The sequence below is a fragment of the Barbatula barbatula genome (genome assembly GCF_947034865.1).
Source record: "Barbatula barbatula genome assembly, chromosome: 2".
In the NCBI taxonomy this organism is placed as follows: Eukaryota; Metazoa; Chordata; class Actinopteri; order Cypriniformes; family Nemacheilidae; genus Barbatula; species Barbatula barbatula.
Window position 1 is genome coordinate 11272802 of NC_136767.1, and position 27764 is coordinate 11300565.

Below are 27764 nucleotides of genomic sequence, written 5' to 3' on the forward strand. Positions count from 1 at the left end.
TTCATTATCAAGGAAGATTTTATTATGACAGTAAATGACATTGAAAACAGCTTTCGCTTTCTGTCAGTCTCTCAATCTGTATCGGACCCACAGCTCTCTGATTGTACATTTTAAAAGGCCAATGAAATTGGCGAATGGTGCCCATTCATTCACCTTTTGTTATTCGTAACCTGCGAAGCATCATCTTTATACAATTTATCACTCTGTACTTACCTACTGGACCATACAAGGTATACGACTCCCCTCGGGCGTTTCGGTGGAAGACATAGGTGTCTAAAAGAGCAAATTTTCAAAAGAGCTGGAAATTACCTACAGCATGGGCGTGTCCCTGATATGTCTCTGCGCTGTAACCCTGGATGTGATGGGACAGTTGGCCGCGGGGCAAGTGGAAGTAAGCTTTGCCCTATTGGCCCAACCAGACTTGGAGAAGCCATCCAAATTTGTCCTAGAGTTTGGGCCGGGTGACTCCCATGTGGACCCGAGACTCCGGCCTGGCTCCGCGCTCAACGTTCCTACCACTCCCCTTCGGGACTAGGTGGTGAACTTGCAGGTGCTCCTTGGGGAGGAAGACCCTACCCCTCTGTGTTGTGTTCAGTATGCACCTTGCGCCTCTACTTGAACCTCAAACTTTGGCGCACTGGGTGGTGGACGCCATCACTTTGGTGCACCAGTCCCAAGATCTCCCGTGCAGTGGCAGTGAGAGCTCACTAAACCCGGGGTGTAGCCTCCTTGTGGGCACTGGATCAGGGCGCCTCTCTGGCAGACATCAGTAAAAGCTGTGGGTTGGTCTACAACCAACACTTTTGCGAAGGCCGGCTGGGCGTACGCCTGCGAAGCACCTTCTCCCCTTCTCCAGGCGAGTCCATTCTGCCTCCCTACTTTCCTGACTGGTTGAAGTACAGGCATGCCATTGTTTACTAAGCATCCCTCCTGTTTTTGAGGCGGGCGGAGCGGCTCATTGTTTACTTGAGCTGATGCTCCACATGTAGTGACTCTCCCATTGGGTCGTCCCATCTGACGTATTCCTCACTCTTGGTTCCCCGCTGGTGAACCTGTGACTTCACACCAGTTGACTCCACCTTTCCGTGCACCCCTGTTGGGGTCGTGCTCCATGCTCCCACGAGTTCTCCCCATTTGGCAAGACTGTGTGTGTAATTTCCACATATCACCTCCCTGTCGGCAGGATGTGGCCACCGTGGCATATGCTCCTCTCTCAAGGTTCCTGCCCTCCCCAGTGTCCCTCACGGTGCCAGGCGGCCATCTCGTATCTAGAGTAGGAAGGCCTCCGCCATTATTCAAGTGCTGCCTTACTTTTTTCACTGGAAGATCTCGCCTAGTCGCGCCGCTTGAGGTTGTGATACGGCGAAGCTCAGTAGCGTTGAAGTGCACTTTAAATACCCGGATGAAGCACCACTTTCAACCGAAAATATGAAGTGAAGAACTCTGGACACTTTGAGCTCTAAACGGTCCAGTTCCGCTTACGTAGCAGAAAGGAGGTGGGGCTATCAGACACTGCTACAGCAGACTACTATTTCCAGCAGAAATTCCATTAAATGAACAAAGTACAAATTGATTTTATTGACACGTATTTTGTTGTGCGACGTAATTTGCCCGCATCTGGGAAATCGCATATACTTACAGTTAGTTTAAAACCATTACGTATTCTATTTTGGACGATACTACCCTTCTTAAATACATACACTAGAAGGTTGAGTGCATGGGTACTCCGTCGGTCCCATAGTATGTTTTTCCCCATTTTTTCCCCAGGATGTCTTTTCCCACGCTCCCTCAGGAGTCCCTCATCATTGACTCTTGCACCTGCACCCCATTACCAAGACACTACATGTATTCACACTTGCCCTTGGTTTATTGTCTGGTATTAATGTAAATTGATGTGAGTCTTAGTGTCGCAACTTCCCAACCCTATTGTTTCCGTGTAGGATTTATGCTCATTGGATTACCCTGTTTTGTTCCGTGGACGTTTTAGGTGACCTCTGTTTGTTTCCTGGATGTTTTTTAGATTTATTAGTTTTTACCCAGAAAGTTTGAATAACCCTGTTTTGTTCCTGTGATCACTTTTTACATTAAATTAATTCAACTCACTCCAGTTCCTTGTGACATCGTCCTTCGTCAGTGAACACAAAATGAGATATTTTGAAGAATTTAGGAAAGCCAGCAGTTCAACTTTGACAACCTAAGTTGCTAACAATTTCTAAAATACCCTTCTTTGTGTTCAACAGATCAAAGAAATGTATACAGGGTTGAACAACTTTGGGGGTGTTGGAGAAATTCATGACAGAATTTTTATTTTAGTTTCATTAGGAAACTACATGCCTGGCATGCATATTACAGTGTTTATGCTCCTTTTCGAGGATCCATGTGAACAATGTCATGGTTTTGACAACGTTGTCAAAATTTCATCATTTGCATTATCATGTAAACATACCCTAAAAAGTGTTATTAAGACAAAGAGATTCTTATTTGCTGTTTTTGTATTAGAATGAAGTAAATTTCACAGTTAACAATCAGCTTTCATTCCATAGGGAGCTATAAACATTACGATGATAAAACAAAGATACCGCAAACCTTTCTAGCTCATCAGTAGTCAAGCACTACATCCACCAGAGAAAATTCATCATAGGTGTTATTTATTTACTATGGGCTACGACCACAAAGGCAGTGTGTAGTAACAGCAAATATTATGACACTGTAGAATACATACCAAGCACACAGCACATATAACAATGTCAGAAAGGACCGATGGCACATTGGGAATTGACCAAAAACAGTTCACACTGTCAACAATAACGAGTAAATGGTAAAACAATAATACTTTGAAAAATTTCCCTATCAATACGATATAATGAATTTTGATTTAACAGGTTTTTAAACGCCCCACTTCTGTTAAAACCCTTTTGTAAAAGGAAAACATATCCATACAGGCAAAGGCAGCCAAGATAAGCTGGTCTGATATGCAATATGCTGTGAAACACTGGATGCAATGTCTACATGAACATTCAAATATTATATTAAGTTTTTTATGAGACTGCTACAAATGTGAATTTGCATTTATCTTCCAAAAGGTCAAAACCAGTTCATGAAAAGACACCAAAGTGACCACAGGAGTGAGGAGATATGTTTGTCGCATCAGTGTATATCATACAAAACGTCAAATACATTGTAATCTCGGCTGGCTTTATTGCTGCATGCAATATGATACAGAAATCACTATTTTAGATGGTTTGATCAAGACAACATGAAATGCAATGATGACTTCACCGTAACACGCGAAGACGCTCATATGCTTGCAAAATAAAACTAAAGAACCTAGATGTTAGGTTAAAAAAATTTTAGCTTATATATGTTGCAACATTTTTTTTTATCTTTTGATTTTGTTTCTAAAACAGTGCATAAATGTAAATTATGTACAAGCACATACTGTAGAAGTCATCCAGAAAAGTTTCAGAATAACGACGCAATATGCTAAAAGGTGCAAAAAACAAGATGTTTTCTCACTGTTGATTATTTCTCGGATGACAGCATTCAGTGGGAGAACAAAACAAGACAAAGTGTGTATCCATACAATATAACACAAAGCAATCAGTCTTACAGCAAGCCTCAGGTGAAGTACAGAATAATACAAGTAGGGAAATAAAGGTGTGAAAGTAACGCTGGTTATCAGCTCATCTCCATTTCACTCGTCATCGCTGTGGCTCCCCTCTGACTGCTCCTGAAAACAGGCACATAATGACATTACACATACGTGAAACCAGAGACGCCCTGTAGTGGCGGGCCCTGCTATTTCATCCACCCCCGCAGCCCACCCGACTGATCGCTGATCTGTAGAGGCTCATTATTGGTTGACTGAGCTGATTACTGATGCACCTTCTTACTTCTGGATAATAAGATAATCTAGCATTGACTCTCCACGTGGACCGTGGTGACAAAGCTCTGATGTGTTCACACAGCGATCGCATAAAGGGGAGAAGACATCTTATACGAAAAGAGACTTAAAAACCAGCGACAGACTTACGTTTGTCCATTGTTCTGCAGCAGATAAAAAAACAAAGGGGTAAAGGTGAAGCTTTGAGAGCAAATAAGGTAACAAAATGTTATTTTTATGATAAATAATTATCTCTGGGAACTGTATAAAAGTGTCTCAAACTGCACTAAGAGGATGAAAGATCCTCTATGCGGTTAACCATACCATAAGAGCTTTTACAAAACTCTATTCCCCTCAAGCATTTTCAATCAAAATGTCAATGTATGCACATGTGGGTTTTGATTACAAGGCACTAATTAATAAAATGTCAACTGTCTAAAAATGTGTAGGAGTGATAGATGGTGGATGAGAAATGTGTTTATTGAGGTAGACCTACATTCTCTTCCAGGTCGTCATCGCTGTCATCTTCGCTGACTACCGGTTTAGCCTTCCCGCGACTCTGCCTCTTCTTGCCTTTGTCGCGACTTCTCTCGTCTCGTTTACTAAGCTTAATTTTCACTTTAACTGATTTAGCTTGGAAGAAAATACAGATTATAAAAATATTTTAAAAACATCTCTATAAGGTAAAAAGTAATATATTTGAAATGACATTAAACTCGTTCTTTTTAAAGGACATTACACTTTGTAAATATTTTAATAGGATGGCTAACCATTATAAATCTTCCTTTGAAATTAGTTTCCAGACTTGTTAATGCAGAAAGAACTTGAAGAAAATGTCCAACTTACACTCTGTTTCTGATTCGTCGTCATCATCATCGTCGTCGTCATCATCATCATCATCATCATCATCGCTGTCATCTTCACTCTCCTCTTTAGCAATCTTTTGTCTGGCACTCTTGAATACTGACTGGAGAACAATGGAGTCCTCATAGATCTGCAAAGAATCGAAAATAAGAGAATTGGCATCTTTACAGAAGCGCAATGCGTCATCTGATCGTGAAGGTAAAGAAAAACGTAACTATAAACCATGGTTGTGTAAAATAGCATTTTTATAGACGGACAGAAAACAGTGGCGACGCTACGGGGGGGGGGGAATGATGGTGTATTGCTTGGGCTATAGCCCCGTAAGAAATCTGCTTTGCCCCCACAGATTTCCTAATATCTTTTACGGAGTGTCTATTTACGCTGATTGCAAATAGCCTGTGTTGTAAGTGGAGGCTATATACAGTACACTGACTCTGCCAACCAGTTAACGTTGGCTAGCTAGCGTCTCCAGTGGCGTAGCGAGTAAAGCCTAGGTTGACATTTTAATTACGTTACAGGTTGCGCTACTTTTTCCCCCATCACATATAAGATAGTCCCATGAATACTGATGAATAGTGCCAATGATATTTTATAAAAATATATTTAATTTTTTTATTGATTTAAATATAATTACAAAACAAGCTGATAACATCCAAAATCAATAAATGTATTTTTGGATAATGTTTGATTGGCATTTGTTATCAAGACTCTTTTGGTTGCCCAGTCGAACTTTTACAGTACTTGTGTAAGACAATGTGACTTGTATAGCAGCGAACTCAATTCATCTTGACTTTATACTGTTGGAACACGTCATGGTCTTTGCTTAATTTCACACGTTTTACTGCAAATTCTATTTCAATACAAAGAATAGAGTACAGCAATGATTAGTTTGCTTTTGGTTATAGAAGGAATAATTAGGCTAGCGATGGAGCCTTAAGGACTCGAACCGTGTGCTTGTGGATATGCTAGTTTCCAACAGATACTTGTGAAGTGACAATTCTTTCTTTAAAATAATTTACTTAATATACGCCATGTAGTGAATTTAGTGGAGGTTTAAAAGCGAACACAGTTATATGACGTCATAAGTGCAGTTCTATTAAAAGGTGGTTTTAATAGACCTCTTGGGGTAAATCTTGAAACCCCATTTTGCGGTTTACCTGAACATGATCGATTTAACCATTTTGATTCAAACTTGGTACCGCATTTATCATTTAATACTGAAAAGCTGCTCTCTACATAACACTTGTCAGTACTATTCATATACTTAGGTATTATAAGGTAATGTATGACATGAATGAAACGTGGGTAAACGCTGCCCTGTGTCGTGGTTCTAGGACGTTATTACCATTATAACACAATACAGCGTTCAGTCCATTTACAGTATACACTCACCTGTGAACCCTCCAGATTATAAGTCTGTGCATTGTGACAAAGGAGCATCACGTCTTTCTCCAGGTCGCTGACGCTTCTGTACTTGTGGCAACGTACACGTTCCTGCAAAATAAAGAACAGAAACTGTAAACATGTACGGTGCAAGTACAGTAAAAACTGGTGATACATGTTGCAACAGATACTGTAATACAGCTTCCGACACCGTCAAATGAATGTAAACGTTGCACAAGGTAAGTAAAACAAACAACTATTTGGTCAAACAAATCTTCTCTTGTACTGCGCATACTTCTCAATGCCACTCCTGATAGCACGATAAGAAGTCAGAGCTGAAGATCTAAAGTGAGATGTTCCGATGCAGCTGCGCCTCTACGGCCACGGACTTACAGCAGCTCACTTTTCACTAACCTTTATCTTCTTGAAGTCCACTGGCTTCCTTATCAGTTCATAGTATTCAGGGAGCTCTTTCCTAGAAGGCAGCTGCACGAAGACCTCGCTGAGCTGACGGCCTGATCTGTGATCAGGAACAGAGATTGAGGATTAGCTTGTTTTTCCTCTGGTTGCAGGGAGATAGACTTGCAGTGGTATTATGTCCAAAAAATATGTTCTATTCGATCATTATGGAAAGAGTTCAACCCAGGGAGGTGCTAACAAGTGACAATCTGAGAAGACACAATTTTGCAGGGACCCCCGCAGGGCTATTTCTTGAGGTTTCGCAAAAATGATTTGTGAAATGTTTCCGTAATGGGGCCTGGCTTTAGCCTTTTTCTCTATAACAGTTGTTCGTAATATTCCTGACACAGCACAGATGATTCATTGCACATTCAGTGATTAAATCAAGGATTATATTGGTGCAATCATGATGTGTCGACCTTCATACACACCTCAATTTAGTTTCTGCAGCAGATGCATGTTTAAGCTTAGGGCTCAGACTCCAGTAAAATACTAACAGCTTTAAAGAAATCTGAAGGAGAATTGTTGTTTTGGTAAACTTGGTAAAATGACCTGGTTTCAAGATGGAACTAACATTATAAGACTCTCATTGGTGTCATTGGGTGTAGTCAAATTAATGAATACATTATAATTCATCACAGCCAAGTACTTAACATAATATGTTGACATTTGGTGGTTGAGGAGACTCCCCCCTTGATGTTAAGCCCTTTGAGTACTCAGAAAAGCGCTATATATATTATTATTAATATTATTTCTGATCACGCCATGTTATGCGATCATAATGATGATTTAACAATAAACAGCACATTCAAAACTGCTTCATGAATCCAAACGTGAATATAATTCATAATATCGGCGAAGGTTGAATTATCACTACATACTCCATACGAAGGCTATGGACATGAGCACAACATGACACAAAATACAAGAACCAGAACATAAAGAACAGAATGCACTTGGGGAAAATCTTACACTTAAATCTTATTACACTTTTTTTCTTCAGTGTGGCATTGAACTGTGAATCCTTATGCAGCTGTGCTTTATTTTAAATCATCTACATGAATGTCAGTTCTAACAAAGCTATTTAGCTGACATGAAAAATATAGATTAAGTACTAAAAATCCCTGTCAAATCCAGACAGCGAAATTGATGTAAGGTGTTAAATGCTGGCATCGAGAGTATGATCAGTGCTACACTTTAATTTATTAGCACTGTATTCTAACTGGTTGACACGTTATTCTATGGGTTAAGCCTGACAAGTGCTGTTCATGCAAACCCGAGTCCTCTATTCTACCGAAATCACACCCGTGACAAGTGTGACAAAACTTTCTGAGTTGCACTAGAATTTCAGTGTCACTCTGAGACTGGATTAAAATTTAAAGGGGTACATAGCAGTCAGCCTATCACAGCCTATCATTACATCCCAGTGTGATACAGTGCCAGCAGAACAGTGCATGACATGAAGTTATGTCAAGCCCATCACGACAGCTTGGAGACATTATAACTAACAATGCTGATGATCAATCGATGATAAAGTAACTGTTGTTAATCATTTATTAATCGTATCGATTGCTTATTAATCCATTTTAGTACAATTGAAAACACTGTGTAAACAAACCCACAAGGCACAGTACACAACCTTGGGTTACAAAAAATACAGGCAAAAAACAGACAGCATCCGATAACATTCAACAATAACACTTTAATACTATATAAAGGTTTAAAGTATATAATACACGAACAACACAACAGAGTTCAATTGGGAAAACTGCAGATCGTAACAAGTTTTAGCAGTATTATTGACCTAATAAATTACTCATGTTGTTCAAGGTGAAAATGCTTCTCGGATTGAAGTACAGCGAGCTATAAGCTCCTGGTAGGCTAAAAAAGGTAAACACTATGGGTCTGTTGTGCTCAACCAATGGTTTAAGTTTGGGGGGACTATTTTGAAAGTTAGGATCAAGACTATTGTAGCCTGTCAGTAAACAGGTAATAGAGGAAGATACCATTACATTTCCTTAGTTTATTTTTATTTATATTGCTCAGAATTTGTTCAATTGTAGTTTTCTGTATTGCATGTGTATTTTACGCATGTGTACGTGCAGGGGCGATTCTAGGATTTTCATTTTAGGGGGGCTCAGCCCCCAATAAGGGTAGGTTTGTATACTACTAACCTTATTGCTATCCACTATTTCATTGTATTCGAGAAGTGTATGTATAAGAATATAGACAAAACATGTATTAATGTAATTGTCTATTGGAAATATGTTTAATCTGTTCTATATTTATTTCTATTTATTAAAAATAACAACATGAATTATCAATTTGCCACTTCTATAAATCAATTACTTAAAATAAAACACAAATCCCTTTACTCTACTCTTACTCTAATTTATCATGATACACTAATGATTCATGATTACTTAATAGAAAAAAAATATTTAATATTACAAAACAAAATAACTCCACATGATGTTTCTCTCTCTGTGCCATTTGTTGCTTTCAGACAATGATGTGTGTATTTAACCATTTCTGGGCTTGGCTGCACAATGTAATGCCGAGATACACAATAATATGTTTTAAATTTTAAAAAGTAAATTAAAATAAATCATGATCGTTTTCTAAAGTATGTTTTCATAGGTGTTAATCGCTTCATTTTTGTTGGAAGAAAAAACAACTACCACACTGTAGCGAAGACGTACTGGTATTGGATGAGAAACCGAACCGTGTATTGGTCCAGTAACATTATGTAAACTGCAATTACAAGAACTGCACCGATGCAGATGTCATATCATAGCAATCTATCAATAAATGCATGCACGCACGCACGCACGCACGCACACACACACACACCGTGTACTCTCTGATGTTCGCTTACAACCGTTACAAATTTGTTTTTAAAGGGGACTGAAGCGATCACAAATTAATTAATCAAATAATTTTTAGGGGGGCTGGGCAGAAGTTTAGGGGGGCTGAAGCTCCCCTAAAAAGGGCCTAGTGACGCCCCTGTGTACGTGTAAGTCCCACTGCATTCGAAAATTGTCTCACTTAAAATGAATCGTTGAGCCTTAAAATAGCATATGGAAATTATTTTTTTTCACTGACAATTATTTCTTCATGCCTAAAATTATCTCCACACCATTACCTCATTTAGTAAACGTAGATTCGTAAATATGCTAATTAAAGCTAACTGCTATTCCACACAGTCAAATGTGATTGGTTAGAGGTTTGTGACATGGTTACATGGAAATGTTATTAACCGGGACAGTAGGTTTAAAATGATAAATTTGCACATGGTTGGTCTTAAAGTACAATTGCTTCTATTGTTTACCTCATTTGTAAGTCGTTTTGGATAAAAGCATTTGCTAAATGACAAAATTCAAATTAAAACTTGATTTTACGAGGAGGGGCTTTAAATGGATATATTAAAAATAACAATTCTGTCGTTGTTTATTCACCGTCAACAGAAATGACAAAAATGCCATTGAGGAATTCTCCTGCCTACTGGCCATTTGACTTTATAATGCCTACTCCTCCCACCACCCTCACATTACTTCTGCTTGTTACTACCCCCGTCAGGGTCATTCCACATGTATAGTCTTTCTTTCTTACTGATGGACAGTTTGTTCTCAATGTACTTTTTGTACATCCTGAATTTCTGGAAAAGGTTAAGAACTGCAAGACATGTACTTATGCGATCAGTGAAGAGTCACTTACGATAATGAAGTATAGACCACTTTGCAATATGTAAAAACAGGTCCGGACGCTCTTACATATTTACATTTAAATATATTTGTTTTAAATTACACTGATTATACATTTTCTGTTGGTTGTATTTTGTTTAAATGTTTGTGTAGTGACAGGAAGTTGTTCTCGATCAGCACTGAACCAGCATTAATTCCATCATCTTAAGTGGTCTATAATAACTCATGGAAAAAACTGACAAGGGTAACTGTACTCACGCATCTCGGTAGTTGATGACAGTATCTACTATGGCGTTCATCTGTTTTGTGAGTTTGGGTGGATTTGGGGACAGCTTCTCCGCTGGAGGTCGTCCTCTCCTTTTCTTGGCCTTCTCTCCGTCCTCACGTCTGCTGCTGTCTTTGTCTACGCGTCTCCTGCGCTTGCACTTCTTCAGGCGTATCTCCTCTTCAATTTCCTCCAGGTTTCCATCTTCAATGGCCTGCCAGGCAACAAAATCAACTGTTGAAGTGATAGTTAACCTCAAAATGACACTAACTCTTCCAACACGAATTAGGAGCGAAATCAAAGTCCCTTAAGAGAAGCCGTGACACTCAGTGGCCATGTTTGCAACACCTCTGGGCGGGTAATTTGGTCAGGAATTCTTGACATTTAAGTGCTAAGATCACAATAAAATAACATATTCAAACCAACAACCTGTTTTGAAGCCGCTTCAGCGGATGCACAGCACCTTACGAGCCTCTGTGTGAAGCCCCGCCCGAGAAAATCGTCAATCTTTATCGACTAATGATTGGCTCTTTTTGGTGAAAGGCGGGACTTCCTTTGCTTGAGTTGCAATATTGGATTCCCTCCACATTCATAGTAATAGCAAGTGCATCATGTTCATGTCTGATATCCTTGGAGAAATGACAACATGAAAAAAGCAGACGACACAATTATCGACTCTTTACAGTCTAGTGGCAATTAGCATTTAGATAACCGAGTTTCATCGATACCATTTTTCCACCAAAGCAAAAGTGGCCAGGCGTAGATGCATGTTCATGCAAAAGATTAAATGCTTTAAACGGTACAGCGTTGATTCATATATGCGTGCCAAACAGATCAATTCCATCGCTGTAATCCAATTGGTACTGATTACGTCGCATAACAGTGAATTTTTGATTGGAGGGCTTCACCAAGTCCCCATGGGCAGTCATGAAACCATCTCATTACGTTTTCATTAGCACACACTACATCTAGAAGTGCTAGAAAGTACTGACTAGAGAGAAACCGACTATGAGGACTTGATTATAGAGCCATTTGGACTTTCATCAGTCCTCCAATCTGAAATGATTGAGTTGAGCATTTGTGCAGAGCTGTTCTTAATTAAATCCATCTGTCTGGCATCTCCTCTCCATCCTGTTCTTACACGGATGGATATGGTGGGATTCTCTCATCTTTCCGGTCCTCTCTGAAAGCACATTTGGCATGAATATTTACAGGGAATGAGTCATTCTCCTCCAGTGGATGTAGTGAGTGGTGTATTGCATTTGTGTTGTTCATTTTGGCCTAATGTCTGCCCTCATTGTAAAGCAGAGGAATACGAGGGATTCTGCTGGGCTAGCCTTGCATCCAAGACAGCGCCGCAGGACTTAGAATCTCAATACATGCCCCAAAATGCATGTAATTCTACAACCGACTGAGCAAAAGCAATGAAATCCGCAGTAAATCCTCTGAATCCTAGAGATGCCTTTAGAATCCACTCTCTTTGAGAAGCTTGAAGCATATAAATCCATCTTTGTTATTTTGTTCTTCTGTAACATTTGCTTTAAAACTCTGGTGCAAAGGAAGTTTATCATAATACACCTGCTATGCAGCTGGGGCAGAGCCTTCATTTGAGCATAATGTAAATATAGAAACACGGCCGTTAAAAAAACACATTTGTCCTTAAAGGTTTAGAACCTATAAATGTTGTTTGCTTTCAAACCAAACCGACAGATTAATGGAAGACTTTTATGGTGCAATAGGTCTTTCAACACACTGCCAGATGTTACTGATGGTCTAGGCAATTCGGCATTCCATAATAACAACCAAGCAAATTCAAATGTCCTGTTGGAAAAGCCCTAGTGTATGCATTTAATATATGCATACACTAGGGCTGCATGATGTTACAGAAAAATGTGATATGCAATTTGTTTCAATAATGTTACAAAAATGTTTCTGTAAAATCTATTTGAACCGATATACATGTTTTACATTCTTTCAGATCATTTATCATTTCCACACTATGGAGGACCAGGAGTGGGTTTGGGTTTTTGTCTTTAGGCTGTATCACAATTGAAATGTCCGGAATTAACTTTTCTGGTGATTGGTTGCCCCAAGTTTGAACGGTCCAATTACGTTTTTCAAATCGATAGACAAATGGATGATGTGAAGAAAGGCATTGGAAAATGACAAAGAAAAGCAACTAGCAAATAGAGAGAAGCATTCTGCAAATGCCTTTTAGAAAATTATTAAAATAGATGTATTAACGTACTTTTATTGTTTTAATTATCTACATTATAAAACATAAATTAAATAAAGACTTTGTATATTTATTTATAAATTTTAATTGTATTATGTTTTTTGTATTAAATTATTATTTTTCGTTATTATTATTATAGAATACTTGTTCTATTTTAAAACAAATAAAATAAAACATTTTAAATGTCTATTAATTTGCCCATTTAAAGGTGATTTATTTATTTACAGTTTTATGTTTTAATTAGCAAATTGATAAATGACATAGAAAGTTCTGGCATGAATCTCTAAACCATGAGACTCCGAAAGTCTAAATCCAATCTGACATAAAAACTTTACTACACTGAGCAAATGATTGGTTCCGTCCGTATCAGCAGCCAATGAGCTTGCTGCTCTACGTTTAAATCATGGCTAGTGACTGATGTAGAAGTGCAGCGCGTATTAGAAAGCGTCTGGATCTAACATAAGTGAATGAGCTTTTACTCCTTATTTACTCGCTGTGCATAATGTGGGGTCTGTCAAATGTTTCTAAAAATCAGAACCATATAACAAGTTCAAATAAGTTTTATGTTAGCAGTCTTGCATTGTATTCTTGAGCTAATATGAAACTATTGGCAGTAGCTTTTACACATCTGCGTTTACAGCTCGAGCAACACGTATCATTCAGACATTCCAAAGTAACCGTTATGAGAGAAGGCTAAATTAATAAACGTTCTCAGTCGTTTTTATATTTTTACTGGTGTACAATCTGTTGTTGTTGTCCACATGGACTGATTTAAGTGTTGTACATGATGAATCTGATGAATGCCAAAGCCCTTATAAAAGGAAAGCCTGCAACCATTAGGCAAAAAAGCGTAACGGCTCATGCTAACACCCTGGCTAGGAACGGAGACCGAATGCTAGTTTTTTGAATGGTTGTCAATGGGGTCCCTCAGGGATCTGTTCTTGGACCGCTGCTTTTCTCCATTTATATGACATCCTTAGGACCCATCATACGGGCACACAGCTTCTCGTATCACTGTTATGCTGACGACACCCAGATCTACATCTGAATTCACCCAGACGATACCACTGTAGCAGCTTGCATAACAGCCTGCCTAGATGACATCTCAGCCTGGATGAAAGAGCATCACCTCCAGCTGAACCTGGCCAAGACAGAACTACTCGTGTTTCCGGCACACCCCATGGTGCAACACGATCCAACTTGGCAATTCCACAATCACTTCCTCCGAATCAGCCAGGAACCTCTGAGTCATATTTGATGAACAGCTGTTCTTCAATGATCACATTGCAAAGACAATGCGATCCTGTCAATATGCCTTATTCAACATTCGAAAGGTTAGACCCTACCTCACCGAGCATGCGGCACAACACCTTGTCCAGGCCCTGGTCATCTCAAGGTTGGACTACTGCAATGCACCTCCTTGCTGGTCTTTTCTGCAAAGGCTATCAAACCACTTCAGCTGGTTCAAAACGCAGCAGCACGCCTCATCTTCCAACAGCCCAAGAGGGCTCATTTGATACCTCTTTTCATCTCTCTCCACTGGCCACCGGTTGAAGCCTGGATCAGATTCAAGTCACTGATGTTTGCCTACAGGACTATCACTGGATCTGCACAGGCATACTTTCACACCCTACTACACTCCTACACCCCATCAAGAACCCTGCATTCAGCAAACGAGCGGTGCCTTGTATTGCCTTCTCATAAGGGCATTAAATCGCTTTCTTGCTCATTCTACTTCGCAACTCTTTCCTGGTGGAACATTCTTCCAATGCGGTCCGGTCAACCACATCTCTCACAACCTTCAAAAAACTACTTAAAACACACCTCTTCTGTGAATACTTGACAGACAAATGAAAAAATAAAAAAAAGTTCACTAACCCTCTTCACTCAACAGGTAGTGGTCTAGCTTTTGTACTATTGCTCTTTTATGACATATCGTTTATCGCTCCCCCAACTCTTTGTAATTCACTTTGGTTAAAAGCGTCTGCTAAATTACTAAATGTAAATGTATCTCGTTGAATGCTCATCTCTGCAAGCTTGCCTTGTCAGAGCCGGAATAGAACTCGGGTCACTGGCGTGAAAGTCTTAAGATTACACCACTGGACCACAGGAAGGGTTTGAAATGGATAAAAAATACAACAGATGGTTAAGGACAAAATCCAAAGGGAATTGGAAACAATGACCTGCAATAAAAAGGAATACTTAAAAATATTGGGTCGTGCAGTGAAGATTAGGCTCCCGTGTCTGTCGCTCATGTCAGGTGTGTATCCACCCAGTTTTGATATTTACTGTAGGATTTACAAAATATCTTCTTGGAACATGATCTTTACTTAAATATACCAACGAATTTTGGCAAAAAATAAATATAGCAAATTTTTACTTTCAAATTTTAACATTAACAATACTTAAGATTGGTTTTGTGGTCTAGGGTCGCAAATGTTAGAAGACAATAAAACTAACAGAACATTCGAAACTGAAGCAAAATGTTAAAAGGACATCTCTATGACTTCAAATATTAAGAGAAATTAAAATTAATCCTAAAAAAACTGAAGTGCTTCAGGATCAGTGTTAAATCTTGTAAAATATACAGCGTTTGTTTACTCTAGTCGAAAGGTATCTAATGTATCACATTATGTGCAGATTACATGAGGTCAGTGGAAGACATGACAAACTCTACAATGCTTTGTCTGGAGCACTCAACCGATGGACTCACAGACGGCTAAAATCCAGGGTTCAGGTACTGTCTGTCTGTGGGGATTCTGCTGGCTGTGTGTTTGTAACGACCAGCCAATAAGGAGTGACCTCTGCTCCATGTCCTCCGCCGCTGTCATGGTGAGGTTGCACCTGTGGTTAAGGAACTTTTCAGAGGAAGAGTTTAGCAGCATACTGTGAAAAGGAGTGTTCTGTTGATGTCCTGACGCAGGGGGTGCTCAGTCACTGTGTGGATATGAGTCACTGATAAATGTTGTGAAAACAAGAGCTGAAAAAAAGCTTAAATGAAAAATAGCTTGTTTATTCTTGTCATCCATCATGAAAGTTATTTCTAAGGAGATACACCCACCACAGCAGGATCACGGTGTGTCAAAGCACAAGATAAATTAGACGTTGGCCAGAATGGTGAATCTGCAATAAAGTTCATTTAGACTACAGTACAGTGACTCATGACTGTTTATCTTTACAAACATAAACTACATACATATGATCAGGGGTTGACAGTTTTTCCACTGGGGACAAGGGGGACCTGTCCCCTCCACTTTTCAAAATCCTGTTCATGTCCCCTGCACTTTCAAATTAGTTTGTTATGATTTTAACCGCACGTTGCATCGCCACGGAGAAGAATGACCGAGCGGTCTTCCTGTGTGGATGCTGGCGTCGTGCACAATCTAAAAATAGCTCACTGAAAGGTTGTTTTCAATCACATGGACGGTAGCAAGTGATTTTCTTCATAGGAATTCACTATGACAAACGCAAAGCACTTATGTTTAACGCCCCGAACAACGACCGGGTAAGCCCAAATTTCTGTCAAACCTTACTTGTAATAAACACTAGCTTCTGTTAAAAGAACTAGCCCTTATCAAACAGATAAAGTAAAAAATCTTGTGCGAAGCGTTTCTTTTCCAAAGCCCATTACAAGATAAACATTCAAATTTTGTTTATCATTGATATCAAACATAAACATGATCTCAATTTGTCGCTGCTGAGCCACGTTATGTGGTTTCTTTAAAATACACAAGCTTAACGTGAGACTATTGTTATCCCGGAATAAGTGCTTGTTCTTTTAACAGTAGCTATTGTTTATTACAATTAAGGTTTAATAGAAATTTGGTTTGCATAGTCGTTGTTTCGGTAGGCTATGTTGAGTTGTTTTCTTATCATGGATGACTCATTCGTTTAACAGCAGCTAATGTTTATGACAAGGCTTGACAAAATATGCGGGCTTCCGGTCATTGTTTAGGTACGTTAAACCTCATTACGCGTTTTGGAAAGTCATCCGGCTCATCTCCTCCCAACGATTCAAGACATTTCTCAGTCAGTACTCGCATTTTCCCCCTTCATAAACATCAATGTTTGTTACACAATAAAAACACTGTGTGGTTTCATGGTTTAATCAATTTAAACAATCAAAAATGATGCGAAACAGGAATTTTGAGTTTGTGATAGTAAATTTCCTATGGAGAAAATCACTTGCTGCCCTCCTACTGTTTAGTTTACAGTGAGCTATGTTGGCATTCTATGTGCACATACGGTGGGCCTAATCGGACACAGGGACTGACTTCGGGTGGAGTGCAAATTCCAGACCCCCAAATCCCGTCACAAATTAAAATAAATAGAATTTTTCCAATTTACGTGAGGGATCCCAGCGAGGTTTAAAAAATGTGGAAATCAGTATTTATACGGAATCACATCCCTGCTATTGCTCTAATACAAAAAACCTGAATGTTCTTAAGATAAATTGAACAGTAATTATAAATGCAATTCAAAAAGACTTCTGAAGCATTTTCTTTAAAACATCTTAACGTTATTATAACAACTTACATGATCATGTCACCCAATTAACACTTTAAACATCTGACCTTTGCAGTTTAAAGACATCTGTGCGGTTCCCTTAATTTAAAGGTCCAGTATATACTTTTTTTGGAGGATCTATTGACAGAAATGCAATATAATGTACACACCTGGTCTTCACAGCTGTACAAAGAGCTTACATAATGAAGCGTTATGTTTTTATTCCCTTAGAATGAGCTATTTCTATCTACTTACAGCGTCGCTAACATGGAATTTGTCATGTTGTTTCTACAGTAGCTCTTAATGGACAAACTGCTCTACAGCGCTCGTTTCATAAAAACCTTATCTCCTTCAGCAAAAGAAGCGAAAACGTGAATAGATCTTAGTGCTGTGTCAGCTTCCGTAGTGCTTTGAAAGGGAGGGGAAGAGTGAGCCGTTGGTTGCAATATGCAACCTCACCACTAGATATCACTAAATGTCATATACTGGACCTTTAAATACTTTCATGACAACTTTCTTTAATGACAAGATTACGACATAAAGAACTGTCTCAGGTCCTTTTTTTCGGAAATACAAAGTATTTATGACTTTTTTTATAAACTTGAATTCGGCAGTCAGCAAACCTTTCTTCATTCGAAATTTTTGTGAATCTGGCCCCAGGTTAAATGGTGGACCTGCTTCCATGTCTAACACTCACTTTGCAGCATCTGCATGTGTCTCATCCTCTTTGGATTATCTAGTAGATTTTTGCTCTTCTCCATGAATTTTATCCTAAACAAGATGAATGCGTGTCAATGCATAGCTGAAACTCACTACTTTGTGGCAACAATTTCTGGCCCAGACAAAACAGAAGAGAAACATTTCTCACTCAGACAGATCACATAAGTGCCAGTTTCTTTACTCTGATTGGTGGCCCAACTTTGTCACGAAATTGGGCATGCCCACATTACATTGCCAATGGTCAATGTAATGTCGCCTCAAATTGCAATTAATATCCACCATGATGGAGGGAGCAAGACAGCCTTAATGGCTGACTAACCACTCTCTGGGCACCCCCAACTGAATAACACACACACATACACAACACAAGAACAGATCTCAAGTTGCGGCCCTTTATTTACTTCCCTTATATATCAGCATTTAGACCAGCAGGGTTCTCTCTCCCTCCGTAACACACTTGATTTTCCCAACAAAGTTGAAGGTTCGCTAAACTCTGTGCAGTCAACCGTCCAAATCAATTTGTTGAGCCATTGAACAGTATAGATGGGAAGATTCTCTGTCATAATTTCCTGTGTAAAAGCAATCTTCAAGAATACCTTGAAGCATAGGGTACAAAAGAAAGCATCACGCAGTAACGCTAAGCATTTCCTAAAAACCGGGAAAACATCCTAAGTACCGGAGAGAAACAAAATAAGATTACTGTAAAAGGCCAAATCATCCATCACGGCACAATAATACAGAGGGCGCTCGAAGAGCTTTCCTCAAAATGGTCTTTTTCCACTTCATAAAAACTCACAGACCCCGCATTTTTTTCTCCAAAAATGTGATTGCAGTGTCAAACTTCCTTCCTCTTTCTGTATACTTTAGCTCCTCAGTGGGTCTCTGTTTACCAGGCGCTGGCTCCACGTTTAATTACCTCCCTTGCTGCTTTACACCTTCAGCCTCTGTGCTCAAACACAATTTTGCTCTTGTTTCCTTCTAGCCAAACCCAGCAGCAGACAAACCCCTCACCAAAAAGCATCACAACTTTTGATGCCCAGCGGAAAAACAGCATACTTATTATCGACAGGCACAGTCCACTAGGACACTCTCAGCTCAGATATAATCTTTCAAATGCCGTGGAATGACTGTCCTGATGCCGGGCTTGTGAGAGAAAATAACAGAGAAAATGGAAAAAGCTTGTTAGAGAGAGAATGGTCAATTTGTGCCTGGATGGAGAATAAGAAAATGAGCAAATTGGGTTTGGGGGACGTAATGCCACCAGGTTTATCGATCGAGCGTTTGTTTGTTATAGGTTTTCACCGAGCTGTATTTGTCATGTGTGTTTTGTGTTGGTGCCTTATCAATCATATAGTAGTGCTCATATGCTGTGGAAGCAGGAGCAGAAGAGAATCAACATAACAGGATACATTCTCTCCACAACATTTATGTCAATATTTTATAAACTTTTTCGAGACACTTTTTTTTTATGAATATAACCAGATGAAAAGGCCATGATAGATAAATGTGATCTCTGTGAGTTTTGGTGATGCAATATATTGCTATTTTATTTACATGTGTGTTTGTTAAAGGAACAGTTCACCTTCAAAATGAAAATGTTGTCATTATTACACGCCTCTTGTCATTTCGAACCTGTATGACTTTTATTCCAGCAGAAGATATTTTTTTAAATGTTGGTAACGAAAACAGTTGGTCCTTTTTACTTGCATCGGTTTGGTGTCCATACAATAAAAGTAGATGGGGACCAAAGGTTTTTGGTTACCAACGTTTTTTTAAATATCCTCTTTTGTGTTTTGCAGAGGAAAAAGGGGTGAGCAAATGATGATAAAATATTAATTTAAAGGAGAACTATTCCTTTAACATAAAAAAAGTCATTCATATTTTAGACCAGTGGTTCTGGGGGGACCATGGTCCACAAGGGGGCCCCAGATGACTTCCAAAATGACTAACAATTTAAAATGAGACAAAATGAGCATTGAATAACATGAAAAACTAAGATGTTTCTTACAATTCATTAACATTTTTAAATATCCAGCTAAAGAAGTCAACTCTTCTGCAAATCAGCAGATAATACTGTATATAGATCATTTAAAAAATGGCTGAATATCAGCTAATAAATGAACTTCACCAAAATACTTGCCTATCATGACCGTTGAAGTTAATTTTGACAAAGGTCCAGGTGGACTTTTTTGCATTTTCTGGGAAACTTTACAGAAAGAGAGGACTAAGAAATGCTTTGGATGTTTAGTGTATCATTAAAAATGCCTAATGTCATCTATTTATGCTGTCAACACACCAATGCCAGACCTTTTTAAAGCATAGATAAGTATAGCAATACTAAGTTTCTTGCTATTGTTATTTTCTGACACCAGTAGAACTACTAATAGTAGTATTATCATTTCTGCTGACAAATTGACACAAATGATGGTATCATGATTCATAGTGTCTTTCAGATTGTGTTAAGTACTTGTTTTCATTACCATCTGTTTAAGTAAGGTCACTTTATTGTGACAGAATATATTTATTTCAAAATAAAAGCCAGGTCATTCCATCTCTGCTCAACATTATTCGTCATAAAACGACATCATTAGGAGGAGTATGGACGACCTGTGGGCTCCATGTTGTTATGGTAACAGGTGACCTCATCACGCAGATGGAATTGCATTTGTACTATGATAATTAACTGTCATGTAATATGTGCTTTGTGGTCATGAAGCATCGTACCCTCAGCCACTGCTTCTCGGTTAACGCGTCACTGTAGTCGACATCTCTGCGGTGGCGAGATCCCCGGCCGAAGATCTTATCCTCCTCTTCTTCGCAGGTGAGGCGTTCCACCTCCGCATCATCTTTCAGGATCCAAGATGGAAGCTCGTCTTCCTCCATTAGCCGAGGTTTACGCTTTGGGTTGCGCGCATCCTCTCGACGGCGGTCTAAATCCATGCGCTTCAAGTGGCGTTAATGAATAATGTTAGTATCAGAGTAAATGGTACTTTCTTGCTCAAGTCATGAATGGCTTTCAATTACACCGATTCTCAAAAGCGAGAACATCAAACGTGGGTTACTTTTGAAAAAGACTACAATTATTCTGAATGACCATGCAAGGAACAATCTGTGCAAGAAACACATTTTGTGCAGCTTCGGTCTTACCATGAAAAGCTCAAATTCTTCCTCACTACGGGCAATCATTTGATTAAGAGTTTCATCATCTGGAACTTCATCCTCCTCCTGATGTCACACACACACACACACACACACACATTAAGAATCACATTCAGAAAATCTGCTGAAAGACAATTACTTCTCAACTTTGACATTTTTCATACATGTAAACTGGGAGAAAACACATCTGTCATTGGTCGGTCAAGCAAACAGTCCCACCCTGAACAAATGCCCTTGCTCAATGTTTTGATATTGCCACAGAGGCATGATAAATGCATTTTAGAAAACCTTATTACTTACTTATTATTACACTTTGATCATCTTTGGATGATTATTTTTAGCATAAAAAATATACAGTCAATCACAGACATGCTCTTTTTTGGAGTTCTTAGTATTTCAGCACAACTAAACCACGTTTTTTTCTACCAAAATTGCTTGCCATTTCTTTAACCTTCAAAATCAATAGAAGATCAATAGAAAAACAGACCTTGGCCTCAACTGAATTGCGTTCACTTATGGGTGAAAGCATAATAATTTATGTCAGTGATAAACTATAATTTTCTGAGCAATTGTGTCATTATAATGAGACTGGCCTGAGTTGGGCTAGAGAAAGAAAATCGATATATCTACAAATCACCATTTTATTTTCCACAATTTGTACCTATTCTTAACGCCTCAAAAAACACCGTTCAGGGTCAAAAATTCACATGCTGCTTCAAAAGGAAATCGTGAGGTTACATTTGTAGTAACTAGGCTACGTGCCTCAGCTGTAAGAAACCAATTGAACCCTCAATAATTAGGCATTACTTCAAAGTTTTCCGTAAAAACTTAAGTAAAGAAGTTTAGTAAAGAAGAATGTACAATACCAGTTGAAGGTTTAGGGTCACTGTGAAAACCTTTTGATCTGAAGGTGTATACTTAAAGAAAGGGAAGGCAATTCCTTCCAGAAACATTATGCTGACCCTGATAGCAATCGCTAAGTTACGTGGTCTAAATATATTTATACATAATCTTCTGTGGAAGGCGTCGGATGATACACTTGTTCGTGTCCTGTTTATCTGTGTTACTCCTATTTTTCCTAAAAGTGTGTCCTGAACAACACTTCTTTAAATCTATATTTCAGTAAATATAAACCTGGGGAATTTGCTAAATAATACTGAATATCCAATGCATTAAATTAGATGAAGTAATGAACAAAATGTCGGAGGTTTTACTATGTTGACTATGAGCATGGTAACCCAGAGGACAATTTAGGCTCAGGTGATTGGATGGGGTTCTCACTTAGGTTTTATTTAAAGAGAAAACAGTCCACACAAAACAAAAACGCATAATTTACTCCCCTAGAGTTGTTCCAAATCTGTATGAATGTCTTTGTTCCGATGAACACGGAGAAAGATATTTGGAAGAATGCTTATAACTAGGGGTGCATCAATATGTAAATTTTGAACGATAACGTCTTGGTTACGGATGTAACCTGAGTTCCCTGATGGAGGGAACAAGACGTTGTGTTGAGACTGACAGAATGGGGTTTGACTTGAGAACCTACCATCTCCGATTGTACTTTTAATAGGTCAATGAACTTGGCGAATGGGACATTCATTCACCTTTTGGGCTGAGGAACCTGAGAGGCAGTCTCGTTTGCTGCTGCGGACGGCGAAGTGTTGTGGCATGATGGACACAACGTCTCGTTCCCTCCATCAGGGAACTGAGGTTACATCCGTAACCAAGACGATTCTTTTCTGTTGGTCTCTCAACATTGTGTCAAGACTGACAGAATGGGGTTAACTATACCTAAAAGCCACAGCGCTAAGCGGCATTACTACTTCCAGTGGAGCGACACTGACTGGCCTGGGCGAGTCACAGTGAGCGCCCCTGTGAATCGTAACCCTCCAGTGGTGTAGTAAGGCATCAATTTGTGTAATCACAACTCTTACTAACGGCCATACAGGCGGTGGCGTTTCTACTCTAGAGGTGGCATAGACGCCCAACACGGTTTCACCAGTGGGGAGATCTCATGGGAGTAGTAGTTCGGGGCCCCAACGATGGGTGCACAGAAACGGTAAAGTCCACTGAGGGGAGGTCACAGGTTCACCGACAGGGGAACCAAGAGTGAGGAGTCGTCAGACGGGCCCACCCAAGGAGGGGGAGTCACTACGTGTGGAGCACTAGCTGAGGTACCGGGGTTCACCTCGTGAGGGAAACCCACCTATACTGGGCCTGGAATACGAGATGCTCTGCCAGGCTCGTAAACTCTAAGTGCTTAGTGATGGATGAAGTGCCTAGACTGGAATAGCGCGCTTACTCGCCTGATGAGGGGAGAAGGTGCTTCGCAGGCGTAGGCCCATCAGACCATCTGTCTTACCTCAAGAAGCAGTCAGACACTGTGTAAAACCGGTTGACTGGTTATAGAATCTCATGAATGTACAGAGTGTAGCCCAACCCGCAGCTCTGCAGCTGTCTACCGCCCTGAGCCGGTCTTGGGATCGGTACACCGAAGGGATGGCATCCACAATCCAGTGCACCAATCTCTGTTTGGAGACAGCTCTCCCTTCTGCTGTCCCCCAAAACAGACAAAGAGCTGCTCAGAGCTTCTGACGCGTTGCATGTGGTCCAAGCACCCTCCTCGCGTCCCTCAGGAACCTGATGATCAGGTCGTGCTCCCCTGACATACCCCCACATGTGTGGGATTTGCAGTGATGGTGGCAACATACACCTTGAGCATGGAGGTAGAGAGGTTGCTCTCTAACCTTCCTGAAGGGAGGACAGCCCAACACCAATCGTACAACTCTTTGGGTCTTCCCATGGGAATATCACCTAGGACGAGAAGAGGTCCCACTTGAAGGTGTACAGTTCTGCCTAAGTGACTGTACTCGTGACTGCGGGCGGCAGGTCACTCAGGATCTCCTCATCCCAACCAGGAGCTAGACGTGGAGGTTCCAGAGGTCTTTCATCAGAGGAATCGGCCAGGGGGGAGTTCAGAAGCATTAGCTCAGAGAACCAAGTCCGGTTGGGCCAATAGGGCGCAACTAGCAGAACTTGATGCTTCTCTTTTCTGACCTTGCACAGTACCTGTGCTACTTCCGCTTGTCCCGTGGCCAGCTGTACAAAAAAGGCATCTGTGCCGAGGGGGGCCTCGGTCAGGGAGTACCAAAGCGGGCAATTGGATGCGTCCAGGGAGGTAACGCCTGCCTGAACTGCTCTCAAATGAGCTGGACAGAGCAAGGGTGGATTCGCCACTCTCGTTGAAGCGTAACCTGTCGAGAGAACGCATCGGCTGTCTGATTGAGGTCGCCTGGGATATGAGTGGCCCTGCAGGGATTCCACCTGCTGCTGACTCCAGAGGAGGAGGCGTCAGGCGAGTTGCGGCAGTTGATGTATGCTATGGAAGCCGTGCACATGCGGAGAACAAGTGGGTTATGGTCAGTATAAACAACAATGGGCAGTGAACTAGAACCAAGATAAAACCCAAACTGTGTGTTCACACCAAGTGTGACTTGCGCGAATAAAACGCATTATTCGCGAGTAGTTGGACGCTTGAACATTTGGATTTTACTCGATTCATTCGCACGTGAAATTTGCGTCATGGAAATTCGTTCTATAGTTAACCTGGTGACGATTGAACTTCTTGGAACTTCTTGGAATAGAAGAAGACTGGCCGGTCGATTCCATGATTATCTTATCTTAATAAGACAGCACCAGTCCCATTCACATCCACCTTGGGCCCGGGGGAAGCGGGCGGTTCTGCTGACTTACATGCCTGTAGTCTTTGCTACATGACGCACCGTCGAGTGGAGAGTGCTGAAAGCTGCAAAATCGGCATAAAGCAACGACGGGAGATGGACGCTCTTATGAGTAAGTGGACGCCAGGCCCTGAAAAGGCCTGAGATGGGACGGTACCATCCCGGTTAAACAGCTGTGGACTGGAGTCATGCCCAACTCGACGCTCTCCGTCCACATGTGGTGAGATTGTCTGGGGGGGCTGCTGGGAAGCAGATGCGGGACTTGAGATAAAGTCCTTGACGTTGTCCCAAAAAGCCTACATTGCACGATAGCCACATCGAGAAAGCGTACCTCCCTGGCGTCACTTTTCAGTGGCGGTGCGCAGTTCTTGAATGACCCCGGGTCATGTCTTCCCTCGTCCACTTCAAAGCCTTGGCTTGCAGGATAGCCATGGCGTGAAGAGCGGAGGCAGCTTGCGGCAGCAAGTTTTCGATATGAGTGCCGACACTGGCGTGCTATCCCATTCACCAAGTTCATTGGCCTTTTAAAAGTACAATCGGAGATGATAGGTTCTCAAGTCAAACCCTATTCCGTCATTCTCGACACAACATCGAGAGACCGACAGAAAGGGAATTGATAATTCTTGAACACTGGAAGCCGATAACAGATATATTGGCCGATATACATTAAATAGTGATATAATTATAATATTATATTCCCTTTACCCCTGAAAATCATGTAACAAGCATACTTTAGACTAATTAAAGAACTTTTCTGGTATGTTTCATAAACAAATTAAAGATGTTCTTACAGATGTTTGTCCCGCCTCTCCTTCACAGTGATTGGAGAGCTGTGTTAAAAGGGACAGTGAAGAAGTCTGCGTTTTATCCAAAGTTAAAGAGTAAAAAACTAAGCATTTACACGTGAGCATTTTTTTCGTACCAACTAACATTTTGAAAATACGAACAAAAAATTGAATCCGAAAATTTAGGTTGGAACCACTTTACGGACGATTTACACAAAAAAGTCTGCTCGTGTTTCATGAATGAGGCCCAATAAGACTAAGGAGCATTAAAATACATTCAAAAATATTGTACATTTGGGTAAATTAGAGGAAATTGAACGAAACATTTTTTTCTTCATATTGAGATCTTGAAAGACGACTTCTGAAACTAATGAAATGTTTGAGTCTTTTTATCAGCACAAAATACCTGAGACACGCAGGTTTTCATTTTCAAAGAATACAAAAACCTACTTGAAGAAGCTGCTTTTCATAATTATTCGAGAATGGCATCTCTGTTTAAAAGCACATTGCAAATAATTGCAATTCACAAGTCGATCTCACTAATGACAGTGTGGCGCATCCATAATGTCATTACTTTTTACATTCATATTCAATTCTGCATTTAAACAGGCAAACAAGTGAAATTGTTCTAGCTCTTTTGTTGTTGGCCGAGCTTTCCCTGTACTTTAGCATCCAGCATTAACTTTTATTCAGAGCATCACGAGCCGCAATTAGTTTGTCAATCAATAATTGCACGCAACTGCAATTGCCATCTGTGTCTCACTTACCTCGTTCTGTTCTTCATGCTCCAGAACAGCTTGTAGGAAAGCTCTGCGCTCGTGGCTGGAAGACTTCTGATCAAACATGCCGGCCTGAATGACCTTCTGATCTACATTCAGTTTATACTTGGCCGCTGCTAGAATTTTCTCCTCCACACTGTTCACGGTGCACAGACGCAGCACGCGCACTTCGTTCTGCTGGCCGATACGGTGGGCTCGGTCCTGGGCCTGCAAGTCCTGGTGATGGACAACACAGTTGTGTGACAAACGTATAAAATGCAAATGTAACTAATCAAGTTATTAAGAGTCGTGCAATTTAAGATTAGAGCAACTTTTATCTGATATGTTTAGAAAAGGAAAAGACATAAAAGTTTTGGCTTAAAATTGCTGGGTTGAGGTGGGAGGAGGTTTTGATAATAAATGTAGCATCATTTTGAAACAATGTACAAAAAGGCAAAAAATGCATTATGCTGCTTAAAATGTTTTTTAACAAATGTATATACAACAATGAGGCATGCAGCTTTTATGACCTTACATGACTAACAAATTTACATTAATTTAAAAATATATTTGTATAAATGTACATTTTAATCTGTATGCTATCAAAAAACTATATGGAAATACGAGTGTGTTAGAATAAACATACAGTATTACAAGAGTTTGGCGACCAACTGACACGTCAGTGTCGAGCTGTAAACCCTTGATCAGACTCTATTTCCACTTTAATCACAGAGGCAGTCACACAGACCTGGTGGGGGTTCCAGTCACTGTCAAAGATCACAACGGTGTCTGCAGCCTGCAAGTTAAGACCCAGACCTCCTGCCCTTGTGCTCAGCAGGAAGATGAAATACTGCGAACCTGCTTCGTTGAAATTCTTTAAAAGTGATGCTCGGTCCTCCGACTTCGTGGTTCCTGGAACCAAACAGGTGATAATGAAAGAGAAAAGGCAGTCTATCTGTGCGATCACACTCATTAAATATATAGAAATGCCCAAAATGTTGGCTTTCAAGTACAGCAGCTAGGCCAAAAAAATCCTCTTTAGAAAGGATTCTGCACCGGTTATTTCAGACTAGAATATCTGAGACTAGTTTAATCCTATCGGCATAATTGGGGGAATACAGATATCTCTAAAACAGGTTGCAAAGGCCACAATAAAACAACATAATTACGACCAACAATTAAACCTAATTAATGTGACCAAAATAAGCTCAAATTGCCTATGCGCAAATGTGAGCAAGTATTGAACATCACACCAGAGATTTAAAAAATGATGGTTGGCTCTTTTTATCCGAAGGCGTGGCT

The 27764-nt window shown here is 40.2% G+C and overlaps 1 protein-coding gene across 4 annotated transcripts in view; it reads right to left on the reverse strand.

Annotated features, from left to right (window-relative positions):
* Positions 1-2631: 2631 nt before the first annotated feature.
* The window catches only part of smarca2 (SWI/SNF related BAF chromatin remodeling complex subunit ATPase 2), a 46857-nt gene continuing 21724 nt past the window's right edge, over positions 2632-27764 (reverse strand). For 2 of the 4 annotated variants that reach the window (XM_079476537.1, XM_079476536.1), the window contains exons 25-35: positions 27211-27374; positions 26472-26699; positions 25711-25749; positions 21168-21245; positions 20745-20963; positions 10552-10772; positions 6545-6650; positions 6140-6241; positions 4730-4877; positions 4380-4516; positions 2632-3730 (exon numbers count right to left, since the gene is read on the reverse strand). In XM_079476537.1, the coding sequence (XP_079332663.1) occupies positions 3695-3730; positions 4380-4516; positions 4730-4877; positions 6140-6241; positions 6545-6650; positions 10552-10772; positions 20745-20963; positions 21168-21245; positions 25711-25749; positions 26472-26699; positions 27211-27374 (1478 nt within the window). In that variant the 3' untranslated portion in view covers positions 2632-3694. The remainder of the gene's footprint in view (positions 3731-4379; positions 4517-4729; positions 4878-6139; positions 6242-6544; positions 6651-10551; positions 10773-20744; positions 20964-21167; positions 21246-25710; positions 25750-26471; positions 26700-27210; positions 27375-27764) is intronic. The other 2 variants (XM_079476539.1, XM_079476538.1) reach the window with 1 other exon arrangement.